The 14000-nt window shown below is 41.8% G+C and overlaps 1 protein-coding gene across 1 annotated transcript in view; it reads left to right on the forward strand.

Moving 5' to 3' along the window:
- The window catches only part of NR5A2 (nuclear receptor subfamily 5 group A member 2), an 88875-nt gene that overhangs the window by 34152 nt on the left and 40723 nt on the right, over positions 1 to 14000 (forward strand). Inside the window, exon 5 of the mRNA XM_068406086.1 lies at positions 10609 to 10728. Within this exon, the coding sequence (XP_068262187.1) occupies positions 10609 to 10728 (120 nt within the window). The remainder of the gene's footprint in view (positions 1 to 10608; positions 10729 to 14000) is intronic.

Consider the following 14000-nt stretch of genomic DNA (forward strand, 5'->3'; position numbering starts at 1 on the left):
TCTTTGCATTCACTTTGACAGGGAAGAAACTCTGCATTGTAAGCAAAATTCTCAGTTGGGACTAAAAAGAATTCCTTTTCTTAGTTTCAGTTAAAAAAACACACCCAAAAAAGAACCTAAGAAAAACACATTTATAATTCATCAGAAATAATGCTGACTGTGACGTACTGTCATTTTCATGGAGTTTGCACAGAGATAAATGTGAGGAAAAGGAGAAAAAATAGGAGTGTTATATGTTGCATTTGATGCACTATATTTTTATATATATATATATATATATACACACATAAAGTTTATTGTAACAGCCCTTTCATCTGATGTTTGAAGAACTGAGATTTGTCATTTACCTTCTTAATGCTTAATAGAGTGGAATACTCTCTAAATGGAGTCCAAAGTTCCATAAAATGAGATGCCTTATTCTTCAGTAGGACCACCATCTGCTGCTTGCCCATGCTCCCTTCAGCAATCTGAGGCCCCGAGACTCACGCACCTTGTGTTATATTCCTACAAGAAAACGGGATGCGTGTGAACTGGTAATCAAGGCTGCTTTTTATTAAAATATTTTGACTCAATGGAAGATTAGCACTGACACTGGGAAATGGCTGGTCACTGCTGCTTTGATCCCCTCTTTGACAGTGATCTTACACATAGCTGTCCAGGGGCATGCGAGGGGAGAAGCTGTTGCAAAGCCATCACTCTCCCCACGTGCATTTGCTAAGCAGGAAACACCACGTGCCCTTCAGAGCATGGGCAGCACATATTCACCACTTCACATTTTGGAAGGGTAAAAGTGTGGGGATTTTCAAAGGTACAATGTTGCTTTGTGCTATAAATTCCTTATCTATGTCCTTTAAAAAACCAAAAAGTGGCTTGATATTCCAAATACTAATGTTCCATAAGCAGAGAGTTAATAAAGCATTTTAGTCCCTTTCTTTTCCTCTCTCTTTGTTCTCTGCTGTTGAATAAAGGGTGAGCATATTAGCCTTTCTTTCAGCATGGTACCCAGCAGTTACTTTCCTCTATCTGGATACTGATTCACACAAAGCATATAAGAACTTAATATCTTGGATAAATGAACTCCTTGTTGAAATAAGCTGACACTGACTGATGGATTCAGCAATTATTGAAGGAAGAGGTATACACACACATGCACACACAGGCACACACCAAGTATAATTACACCTTTATAACAGCCTCTTTACGTGCCGTAAAGGAGTAGGAAAAGTCACACACTGAAGTATTTCTATATTTCCTTTCATTTTTAAATCATGAAAAAATGTAAAATGCTACCAAACTTATACAGTTTTATATTCATTTCTCACTAGAGCTAGATGGCAACAGGACAGTCGTCTAACCCAACATGGGCTTGTAAATATCGCTCCCTGCCTTTACATAGAAATTTTATATAACACACAGGTTTCTAGTAAAGAGCTGGAACAATCATAGCTAACATTAAAACATTTTTTCTTGAACTTTGTAGCATTTTATTACTGAGGTGACAGGTAGTAATCACATTTTATTAGGGCATTCACTGATTCTGAAACTTATGTGCATTTGCTTTTAAAACCGCATTGGCTGTTACATGCTGCTTTTTGACAGCAACCTTGCAATAGAGGTTTCCCACTGTTAGCAGCAACCCATCCGGAGAGTCCAAACCCTTCTCTACCTACATAATGATTTGGAAATTATGCGTGCATTCAGTAGTGAAAATTAGCCTCTGGACTGCACTTGTCTTATAAAACTTTGATTTGGGGCGATTTGCTTCACTATAGCATAAGAAAATGAAGTAACAACTCGAGCTATATGTCTGCAATGACTTGTGAGTGATCTCCTAACTACATTTGAAAGAAAGTTCAACCATCCCTTGAACCTGTACTCTTCAGGCTGAATGATTCAGACAGATGTTTAATCACTTCATATTCACTAGGAAATGGCTATTCAATGGCCACAGAATTTAAAAGTGGCATGGAGACGAATGCTTCATGTTACTTCTGTATTGGCATTCCCTTTTAGAAACATAAGAAAAAACAATTCAGCTGAATCCAACATGGTTTTATCACATAAATTTCAATCCTCATTTTTTTTCTTTAATCATTAGATACCCTTTTAAATTTTTAGTAGCAGAAAAGCCCAAAGCTATAGCACAAGTTTATGCAAATGAAAAGAGATGAAAAAGGATTCTCCAACTTCTCAGAACAGGAGGTGTAGACTGGGTAAAAGGTGAGTGCATTGTTTAACTGAATCTGCAGCAATAATTATAAGGAAAATATTTAACTTAGAGCAACACAAAAAAAGCATGACCCTGAAACTTTTAACAGGTAATTCATCAAGTGCCAGGCTGAAAAAACCTCTTCAGAAGAAAAATTGTAATAAATCTGCAGCTGTTGGTTACAGTATGCTAAATATTGTGAAACACTTTCCTACAAGAAAGACACAGTGTGGTTTTGATAAGATTAAGATGCATTTCAGGAAAGCATACACATTATTCTTCATTTTACTGTTTGGCAATTTCAATGTTCTTCAGAAAAAACAAAAGTTTATAATGATTAACGTTCTGTGCTGTGGGAAGCATACACTCTACAACAATACTACTCTTGTATCGCACTAGCCTTCCTCATCTATAACACCAGCACAAACAGTTTTTCAGATGAGTAACCAGCATTTCTGAGATAAGTCCTTCCTTTAACTACAATTGATAATGCATGACTGTGTATTGCAGTGTCAACAGAGGCCTCAATGAGCCTGACAAATTTCCACTGAGTCCCATACCAAAAGCTCAGGTCCCAGCTGAGTGGGAGGCCAGGGTCTAGCAGACAAATGTGACACCTCCATCCCCAACTCCAGACCATCTTTTTGTCCTGCCAAGAGATAGTGTGTCACCACAGTGCTCAGGATTAGACCTTTACACTTCAAATTGAGAGCCTGTTTCCTCCACTCCTGGGAATATCCTGTGGGGCTTGCATTATATTGGTAAGATAAATGATGCAAACCAATAGTTGTGTCTAAATGTATCATCATGCATGCCTGTTTTCTAAGCCTTGTTAGCAAAGAACTCAGAAAAGTGATTTAAAGTCAACTTATAATTCCAACTGGCAGTGGAGGAACTCGGGTATGCCACCAGGGAATACTGTGTTCAAACCTGTATTCAGATATTTAACAGTATGAACTTCACTGTGCAGATGAGCAATACCATATCAGTCTTTCACAGTGGACGCAGAGGAGCGTCACAGTTCCACCAGGCTCCATGGTCCTGTTAAACCCCCAGGAAAAAAGGTCAATGGACTTGGTGGAGGAGGCACATCTCTTTGTCTGTCTCTTTTCACAAATCTGATTTTTTTTACGTTTTAAATGGGGAACACTATTTTGTAGTGAAACAGAAGAGTAAGCTAATGTAGGGAGCACAGTAACCCTCCCATGCCTGGGGCATAGACTCCCCTACTGCACTGTGACCCACCTTCATCCATTCCTACCCCAAAACACACGAACTCCTCCCGACCCAGCCATACAGCAGTTCTTCTCTGGTGCTTTACTGAGAAGAGCTGGGATGACCAATGGCTGGGACAAGGGGAGCGTGCAGGCTGCAGCCAGCCCTTCCCTTCCCAAGTGCTGTGGCAAACAGGCTGTGCAAGCAGTGATTCCCTCTTGGGACCGGGGGGGCGGGGGGGAAAGACAGAGCACAGGCCAAAGGTTTCTTTCACAGAGGTCACAATACTGTCAACTAATACTGATACTGTGCACATTTCTATCATGAGGTCACTGAAGACATGTTTCCAGGTCAACATGGCAAGGCTAAGATCTTAAAACCTTATCAGAATATAGTGCATTGAATCCTGCCGTCCGCCTGTACACAAAACACCTGTCAGTGGATGTTGCACAGGCAAACTGACTGCGCAGTGTCTCATTCACTGTGTCTACCTGTTTACCTATCAGCATTCCAGATGCTGGGAGACCCTTTCTACATAATGGGTTATGCTCTTAAGTTAGTTTATTCTGGCTAGCTTAGTAGTTAGTAGGCAGCACAGCGGGATGGCGCTGGGGGGTTGCAGCAAGGACCATTCGTCTTCCAGCTTATGACTCAGGAATATGCTACAAGTAGTCCAAACAGCATGAGATACAAGGTTATGGATGACTCAGAGTTCTGACATGTTTCCTCATCCTCACTGTAAGCATAGGTAAACAGGATTTTGGTGTAGGAAACGGGATTTACCTATTGCCATATGTCAATGCTATCAGAAAGCTATGCCTTGCTCCGCGTTTGTATCCCTGCTGTCTGAGAGAGTAGACAATGCACATGCCCACTTTCACCTCTGGGACTTCTCCTGCCTGTGCTGGTGACAACTGCCATCCTCTGCTTCTCTAACAGAAAGTACTTGCTCCTTCTCTGCCCCAGCAGCATCACTTAGGGTCACACAAACCCTTTAAGTCTGCATCTCATCCAATCTCATCATCCTCACCTTCAAGGTTTTACCTGACATCCAACTTACAGAATCACAGAATCACAGAATGTTAGGGATGGGAAGGGACCTCGAAAGATCATCTAGTCCAATCCCCCTGCCGGGGCAGGATTGCCTAGACCATATCACACAGGAACGCGTCCAGGCGGGTTTTGAATGTCTCCAGAGAAGGAGACTCCACAACCTCTCTGGGCAGCCTGTTCCAGTGTTCGGTCACCCTCACTGTAAAGAAGTTTTTCCTCATATTTATGTGGAACCTCCTGTGTTCCAGCTTGCACCCATTGCCCCTTGTCCTGTCAAGGGATGTCACTGAGAAGAGCCTGGCTCCATCCTCATGACACTTGCCCTTTACATATTTATAAACATTAATGAGGTCACCCCTCAGTCTCCTCTTCTCTAAGCTAAAGAGACCCAGCTCCCTCAGCCTCTCCTCATAAGGGAGATGTTCCACCCCCTTAATCATCTTCGTGGCTCTGCGCTGGACTCTCTCTAGCAGTTCCCTGTCCTTCTTGAACTGCGGGGCCCAGAACGGGACACTATATTCCAGATGCGGCCTCACCAGGGCAGAGTAGAGGGGGAGGAGAACCTCTCTCGACCTGCTAACCACACCCCTTCTCATACACCCCAGGATGCCATTGGCCTTCTTGGCCACAAGGGCACACTGCTGGCTCATGGTCATCCTGTTGTCCACTAGGACCCCCAGGTCCCTTTCCCCTACGCTGGTCTCCAACAGGTCTGCCCCCAACTTGTACTGGTACATGGGGTTGTTCTTGCCCAGGTGCAGGACTCTACACTTGCCCTTGTTATATTTCATTAAATTTCTCCCCGCCCAACTCTCCAGCCTGTCCAGGTCCCTCTGAATGGCTGCGCAGCCTTCCGGTGCGTCAGCCACTCCTCCCAGTTTTGTGTCATCAGCGAACTTGCTGACAGTGCACTCTATTCCCTCATCCAAGTCATTAATGAATATATTGAATAGCACTGGTCCCAGTACCGACCCTTGAGGGACTCCGCTAGACACAGGCCTCCAACTGGACTCTGTCCCATTGACCACCACTCTCTGGCTTCTTTCCTTCAGCCAGTTCACAATCCACCTCACTACCCGATCATCCAGACCACACTTCCTCAGTTTAGCTGCGAGGATGCTGTGGGAGACCGTGTCAAACGCTTTACTGAAATCGAGATAGACCACATCCACAGCTTTACCATCATCTATCCACTGGGTTACGTCCTCATAAAAGGCTATCAAATTGGTTGAGCATGACTTCCCCTTGGTGAAGCCATGTTGACTGCCCCTAATGATCCCCCTATCCTTGATGTGCCTAGAGACAGCACCAAGAACAAGTTGTTCCATCACCTTTCCGGGGATGGAGGTGAGGCTGACCGGTCTATAGTTACCCGGGTCCTCCTTCTTGCCCTTTTTGAAGACTGGAGTGACATTCGCTTTCCTCCAGTCCTCAGGCACCTCTCCCGTTGCCCACGACTTAGCAAAGATGATGGAGAGTGGCCTAGCAATGACTTCCGCCAGCTCCCTCAGCACCCGCGGGTGCATCCCATCAGGGCCCATGGATTTATGGACGTCCAGGTTGCTTAATTGGTCCCTGACCCAACCTTCATCTACCAAGACAGATTCCTCCTCTATCCTGACTTCTTCTGGGGCCTCAGGGGTCCGGGGCTCCTCAGGACAGCCTCCAGCAGTATAGACAGAGGCAAAGAAGGCATTCAGTAACTCCGCCTTCTTTTTATCCTCTGTCTCCAGGGCCCCCACCTCATTCATCAGTGGGCCTACATTGCCTCTAGTGTTGGCTTTACCTGCAATGTATTTGAAGAAGCCCTTTCTGTTGTCCTTGACCTCTCTTGCAAGGTTTAATTCCAAGGAGGCCTTAGCTTTCCTAGTTGCCTCCCTACATCCTCTGACAACAGACTTCTATTCCTCCCAAGTGGCCAGCCCCTCCTTCCATGATCTGTACACCCTCTTCTTCCACTTGAGTTTGCCCAGCAGTTCCCTGTTTAACCATGCAGGTCTCCTGGTACCCTTCCTTGACTTCCTACCTGCTGGGATGCTCTGATCTTGAGCTCGGAAGAAGCAGTCCTTGAATGCTAACCAACTATCTTGGGGCCCTTACCTTCTAGTACCCTGTCCCATGGGATTTCCCCTAGCAATTGCTTGAAAAGGCCAAAGTTGGCCCTCCTGAAGTCCAGGGTTGTGATTCTGCTAGCTATTCTGTTCCTGCCACATGAGATCCTGAACTCTACCATCTCATGGTCACTACAACCAAGGCTGCCCTCAACCTTCACCTCTTCAACCAGACCCTCCTTGTTAGTGAGGATAAGATCCAGCAGCGCTCCTCTCCTAGTTGGCCCATCCACCATTTGCATCAGAAAGTTATCATCAACTTCCCTTATGTCTTCTCTCACTGCACTGCCCACCCATTCCCCTCCTTTAAAACCTCCTCCTAAGCGTTGTCTTTGCTTCCCTTTTAATTTAGCAGCAGTTTTACAAGTGGGATTGCCTTCAGGATCAGCTTAAGGCATACACTTGTTTTGGTGAAAGGCTGATTTTTTCATTTTGCCAGATAATATGCTTCTGCAACTCATTTATTGACGTGCCACGGAAACACAAAGGTGTTTGTGTTCTGGCTGAAGTTACACACATCATAAAGTTTAACAGCTCATTCTAACATAAGAAGTGATGTGTTAGCATTTTTGTTGAATGTTGTTTTCTATTTTTCATTTCATATGCATTAGCAGAGATAAAGTATGTGTTTTTCCTCATCTACATGGCTTTCAGAAGTAGGCTGGAATCGATCACTTGCTCTACATTTTAGTAATCCATGACCCTCCTTAAAGTCATCTCTGTTTCTTCCTAGTGCAAACTGGGAAGCATTCTGCTGCCCTGCCAGCTTTCTTAAAATGGCAAAAGCAGCTGGATCTAATAGTCTTCTTCTGAAGGCAATACGGTGTTTTGGATGTGCATTGTGCTTTTTATGCTATCCATTTTATAGCCTTTCACTGGTTAAATTACAGTGAATACAGAGAAGCAGGTTTTGTGAACCACTAGCAGATGTTCGCTGTTGCTAGTTTTATGAGTTTTGTAGAACAGCAGGAACAGACTGTGCAAAATATTTTTTTTTGTGATTTTGCCATCTCATACTGTTTTCACAGCACTGGCTCAGTAATGATATGATAAAGCTTGGGAGGTAAGCTTTGTTTGCAGACTAGCTGCTGCTGGGGCCTTCAGAAAGCCAGACCTGTAAAGTGGAGTTTGTTTTCAAAAGCCTGTGGCTGAGACAGATGGGTGAGCTGAAAATATGTCATTTACAATATAATCAAATGCTTGACCTCTTATTTAGGTATTAGTTGTTATGACATGGATGCTGAATGTTTAAACTGTATCACAGTTTATTTCATTCAGATGTAAGCTGCAATAGCTTTGTGTGAAATGCTAGTTTTGGATTAAATTATCATGTTAGCATGATTTATTTGATTTTTGTAACACCTTGTTGTACAGAGGAGAAAATGATCAGAAAACAGTTTCATGTAAAAAGCAAGAGTACTAGAATCTAAATTTCAAACATTTTCTTCAAATAATGCCTTATTTTAAACCTGGCCCAAGTTTTGGTTGGGAGTGTATCAATGTGGTAATTTACTGTCCTCTCTTGAGCTAACAAGTCACCTGGTTGAAATGGTTTTGTAGTCAAATACATGTTGTGGGCAGAGGAAGAGAGAGATCTTTAATACAGAATCAGCCTTGCTGTGTGATCTGAACAGAAATGAATTATCATGGGCACAGCCAGCCTAGGGACGGAGCAAGGCTGAGTTTGTGATTGCCCTGGCTTTACTTTGACTTAGCAATATATCCATCTACAGAGTCCACACCTCTTCCTTTCCTCCATCTCTATTGCCAATGGATATGTAGCTTATCTGAGCATACATGTATTAACTGTGACTGTAGGCAGAACAGCAACTGTGATAAAAGATTATTGTTAATACTGGAAAGCCAAAGTAGGCAAAACATTTGGAATATCAGAACTGAGAGTGTTTGCACAATACTAATTCAGCCCTTCTGTGTCTGTGCACTAAAATCTGTTATAACACAAATGCAGTTTGAAGATAAGACAAGAATAGGACAGACAATCTTAATACAAGCATTAATTAATTCTGCAGTGCTTGATTTTGCAACCTTAAGCTATTATTTAGGCATAGATATTTGGATATAGTTTTCCTTTTTCTTTTTTTTTTTTTTTAAAGAGCCAGGTGGGGATAAAAATAAAGTTTAAAAAACCAAAACAAAACCCCATGAAAATTATATCATCCTCTAGGTAAAGCAGTACTGGAGGGAATGAGGAGGTCAGTTTTCCAGCACAGATACCTGCTGCAGTCATGGAGGAGGTAAAAGCAAGGACTGAGGGTCCCTAGTGCAGGCTGTGAGGGAGAACGTAATCTGCTGCACAGGTGATCTTCTGCCCTTTTCTTGCCACTGGCTTTGTGCTAATCGGCTCCCTTTCTCTCCTGATTTCATTTGCTTGCACAGTCCAGCAAGAGGGATTAATTTGAGATACCTAAGGGGGAGAATCTGGGACAAGAACAGTCGGGAGAAGACTGTGAGTGAGGAGAAGGGAAGTTAAGATGAATGAAGGAGGTAAACAGAGAGTTCAATGTTTAAGATGTTAAAAGTCTGAGCTATATGGCAAGTGACTGGAAAGAGAGAGAAAATACTAGGCAATGTTCACTGGTGACACTATAAAAATCTATTAGTATCAAATGTTACTTCCTTCTCTAATACAACCAGAAAACAAGCTTGAAAGAACTAAGTTCAAAAATTCATTAGGTCATAGCTGATAAATTTTGAAAACATCTATTGCATTATCTAATTCAGCTCATGCAAGACTGCTCTGTAGTATACTGCGGTTTCCTGTGCATTATCAAATCTAGTTCTAAAGTGATTGAAATTAGAAACCCTGAAAAACAATTTTAATAGTTCCATGTCTCAGAAATTGTAGGCATTTCTCCACTTTAAATATTCGCTTTGCTAATTTCTTTTTTACTTTTCCTAATTTATAGCATTTTAAATCTGTTCAGCAATTGCTATCTATGCAGGTTCTTAGAGTCCTTTTAACTATATATATGCTATTACCACATCCACACCACACACTTAATTGTAGCAAGGCTAGTGTACGCATGTCTTAAGTCTTTCAGGACACATGTCTGAAGTCACAGACTTTGTTTGATTTTAGGAAGAAATCGGTAAGTTCAGTAAGAACAGGTCCAGAGGATATCAGTGCTTACCATGACTTAAATTCATAGTCTGCCTTCCACTAATCTGTGAATTTTTTTCTCCCATTTCCATGGAAATCTTTATTACTTTTCAGTCTTTGAAGTGAGTAAAACTGAATGCAATCCTATTGCAATAGGAGTCAGTTTAGTGATATACTTTGTTGTCCTGTAATATGTACATCCCAAATAACATTGCACAAAAACTTAGTGTAGGTTGCTTGTGGTGAGTGCCCAGTGTATTCCTTCTATTACCAAATGCAGTCAGTGATACGTCTCACTGCTCGCTACTGCCTTGTGCACAGCCCTTGCTTGCCATACCGGTGACTCCTGAAGCTACACAGCTTCTGGTTTTGCAGAAGTTTTCTTCTTCTTTCATAGTACCACAGCCATTCTTACAGGGAGTGTTTACCTCTCTCTTCACTTTTCCTTTACAAGGGACCCATCTTTGACTTGGGCTTGTTGCAGTAATAACACTCTTGAATCTCCAGATTCCTTGCTATTTCCAGAAGCAGAGGTTCAAGGATGGGGAGTATGGAAAAGTTCACAGTAGCATTATTTCTGCTATTCTTGTTTTGGGTAAAAATAATATCCCATTTCCATAAGCATTTCATAAATATACTGTTATTATTACTTTGCATAATAATACTGTAGTTCTGCTTTCCTAGAATGTAATTAGTTGTAAATATTCTATACACTTTATGGATAAGGGTTTCAGCAGTGTCCTATTTATTCAGCTGAGAATAGCAATTTTGCGGATGAATAATTTTTGATAGCGTTTCTGTTCTCATGACGTTAACCAGATGCTTGAAGAAGGACTGACTCCATAGTGTGATGTAAGACTCCCAGAGTGATGCCACCAACATTCATGTTTGCTTTACAGGTTGATGACCAAATGAAGTTGCTTCAGAACTGCTGGAGTGAACTCTTAATTCTAGATCACATTTACCGGCAAGTGGTACATGGGAAAGAAGGCTCCATCCTTCTGGTTACAGGGCAACAAGTGAGTATGTGGGCTCAGAGAAGTATTGATGGCTTTTTAATAATCATTTTCTAAATAGCAGGAGTTTAACTAGGTCAGAAGCACTCCTGTGTTCTCAGAGATTCTCCACAAATAATGTAGATAAAATGACTTGTGCACTCTGTTCCTAGTCTGCTGATTACAGTTAAACTTATAAAAGCAGATATAATCATAAGCACTTTGCTTTTCAAATATACTTGTATACTTCACTGATTGAAAAATAGTGGATGAGAAGCATTTCTCGGGAAGTTGTATTTCCTTGGGGCTAAAATGGCTTCTGACAGTAATAACAACAAAACTCCCAAACCTGATGCTTTAGGTCTAAGCAATTATAGCTTATTTTCCCTTCAGAATTGTGGTTTACTCAAAAGAATCACTAGCTGGGTCAGAAACCTAGAGAACCTGCAGCTACTACCTCAGAAATACCTTGTTTTTAGAGAAGTATGCACGTGTGTGAGAAACTGGGGAGCTGAGACATTTAAACCCAGGAAAATTATACAGTCCATAGGCTACAAATGCAGGTATTGTCTCAGGGTCTGCACCCTGCAGTTTCTGCACAGCTTTCCAAGGGCTAATTTTCTTCAGGGGTCATTCCAAAATGCAAGAGCAATAATGTGGCAAATGTTAGGAAAACTGTGAGAAAACCCAAAGGAAACAGAAAGTTTTGTCTCCCTCATACTTTCCAAAGCACAAAGAACTTGACAGTAAAATAAGAACCTTATTCCTAAGATTCTTGTTCTAACAGAAAAAAAAAAATCATAGTATCAAAGAGAAGCAACATGTGCCTGTACATTTTGTTCCTGATTCAAAGTGAAAACAAACGACGGCCCATTGGTATTTAAGTAGCTGCAAAAACTGAACTGCCTCGATTTATACACACATGGGAAAGAACTCCTTTTTTCTAAGATACATCGTTTGTGTCTGCATGTTGTGGAATCTGCTTACAGCTTCAGTTATAATTTTAAAACTGTAGCCATTTCTTAACATTGAGAACAAGTGTTTATAAGAATCGGAAGGAGAAATAACTGTTTGCATTTGTGATTAAAAGGTGTACAGTAGAAGGGAGACATGATTGACTTATCCAAGAAAAGAAGAGGCAAAATTCAAATTCTAGCTATGGAACTGACTCCTGCACTGTTATGGAAAGTCACTACCCTATCTGAGATAAAGTTGTACTCCCTAATTATATGAGCAAAAATTAGTTGCATTACTCTTGATTTATATTGGTGCTATGGAGAAAATGACTGATCCCCTTTCCATTTCATCATCTGCAAAACATGTTTTCTGTTCCTGATAGAACTGTTAAATTAGTGTTTCATTTGTTATGTGATTAGCTAGTTTTCAAAGGTTCTGAGTGCCTAAGTCCCACTGAAATCGTTAGAGACATCTAAATACCCTTAAATTCTAGCCATGGTCCCCATTTTTCCACAGTAATAATTGTAACCTCATTAGCCACTTTTATCTTTTCTTGCCAAAAAAACCCCAGCTGTACATGATTGCAAGGCAAAGCAGAGCATTTCATCAATGCTGGACAACAGGTAGCAGGATGCTTATTAAACGTACTGCTTGCAAATCATCAGCTGGTTTTGGAAGTTGTATATTTCCAGGTAGAATTATAGTCTCCAACTAAATTAAAACCTGGCTAAATTAGACTGATTGCATACATCTTTGCCCCAGGTTTGTCAAATAGGTTTAATACATCCTTCTTTCAACCCAGTTTTGCTTTCTTATGCCAAAGTTTGTCATTTTGAAGTCAGTGCAAGCACCCCCAGAGTCTTCCATCATCTTCTGTACATTCCTCTTCACACTTAAGACTGCTTGGAAAGCAAGGAGCCATATTATGAGAACAGCAAACAAGAACACTACAGTCAGTCCCTTTTCTTACGGATGGACTCCTTTCCATTTCACACTCGCTAACAGCTGGAGAACATACCCAACGTATGCACCATAGATTCTCCTTGAGAAACAGAGACACACCAGACTTGAATTAAATATGCAGCCTCTGGCTGCTGTTTTTGAAACAGGAAAGAGTCTGAAATCTACACATAATGCCACTGTATTGTCCTGATTTCATTCAGCTCCGGTCACTGTCATCCTAGATTAAAAGCCAGATTTTTTACAGGAGTGGGCACAGCTGCACGGACTGCGCCTGCTCTCGCTGGGCTGTGTGTGGCACGCGCACTCATGGAAAAACCGCTGGCAGTTGAGGTATTGCAGAAATGCCACTACTATGCCAGTACATGAGTTGTATGCATATATTTTTGTCGTTCAAAAGCATTTACTTTAAAATGTCATCTATTTAAATGATTTTCACAGGTGAAAATCATTCCTTGAAGAACCTCTTTTATTTAGGTGGACAAAGCTGGGTGAGCTAAGCAGAAGGTTTAAAATATCTAGAATTGCCAGAGCCACAGATCTTAAAATCGCAGAATAATCCAGACTGGAAGGGATCTTAAGGAGTCTCTCATACAATCCCTCGCTCAAACGAGGTTGCTCAGGGCTTTATCCAATTAGGCTTTGAAAACCCCCAAGGATGGAAACTGCAAAACCTCTCTGGGCAGCCAGTGCCGCTGCCTGACCACCTTCACGAGGAGAAAGTTTTTCCTTAGTTCTGGTCTAAATCTCTTTTTTTTTTTTCAACTTATACCCAATGCTGGTCACTCTCCTCCTCCTTGAGCTGTGCTGCAAAGCACAGAGCCTGGGAGACCTTGTTAGTAAAGACTGAGGCAAAGACAGCACTGAGTACCTCAGCCCGGTCTGTGTTTGCTGCCACTAAATCACCAGCTGAATCCAGCAGCAGTTCCACGTTTTTCCTCATCCCCTAAGTAGCAATTTGACACCCCTTGCAAGTCTCAATTCTGGCTGAACACTGGCTTTTTTAAACATCATCCCTACATGCCTGGACAGTGCTTCTGAATTACTTGTTCTGAGCCATTCCTGGCTTCAGCTGCTGTATACTGCCTTTTTGCATTGTAGCTCTGTTGTGAGTTACTTGTTTAGCCAAGCTGATCCAACACAACTGCTTCTTTACCTAAGCGTCAAGATGGACCATCTTGGCAGCATCAACTCAGTCTGTTGTCATTCTAAGACACAAAGCCAATTCAAATGTATTTATGAAAGGAGAATTATGACTGTGGCTGTCTCCTCTGTATTAACTGTAAAATAATTCTGGAAAGCCACACTTCTAGACCCAGGCATTACCAGTCTTTGCTATTGCACCAAATGCTGCATACTTTCTGGTTGCTGCTCTGATC

The sequence above is a fragment of the Nyctibius grandis genome, chromosome 8 (assembly GCF_013368605.1).
Source record: "Nyctibius grandis isolate bNycGra1 chromosome 8, bNycGra1.pri, whole genome shotgun sequence".
NCBI lineage: Eukaryota > Metazoa > Chordata > Aves > Nyctibiiformes > Nyctibiidae > Nyctibius > Nyctibius grandis.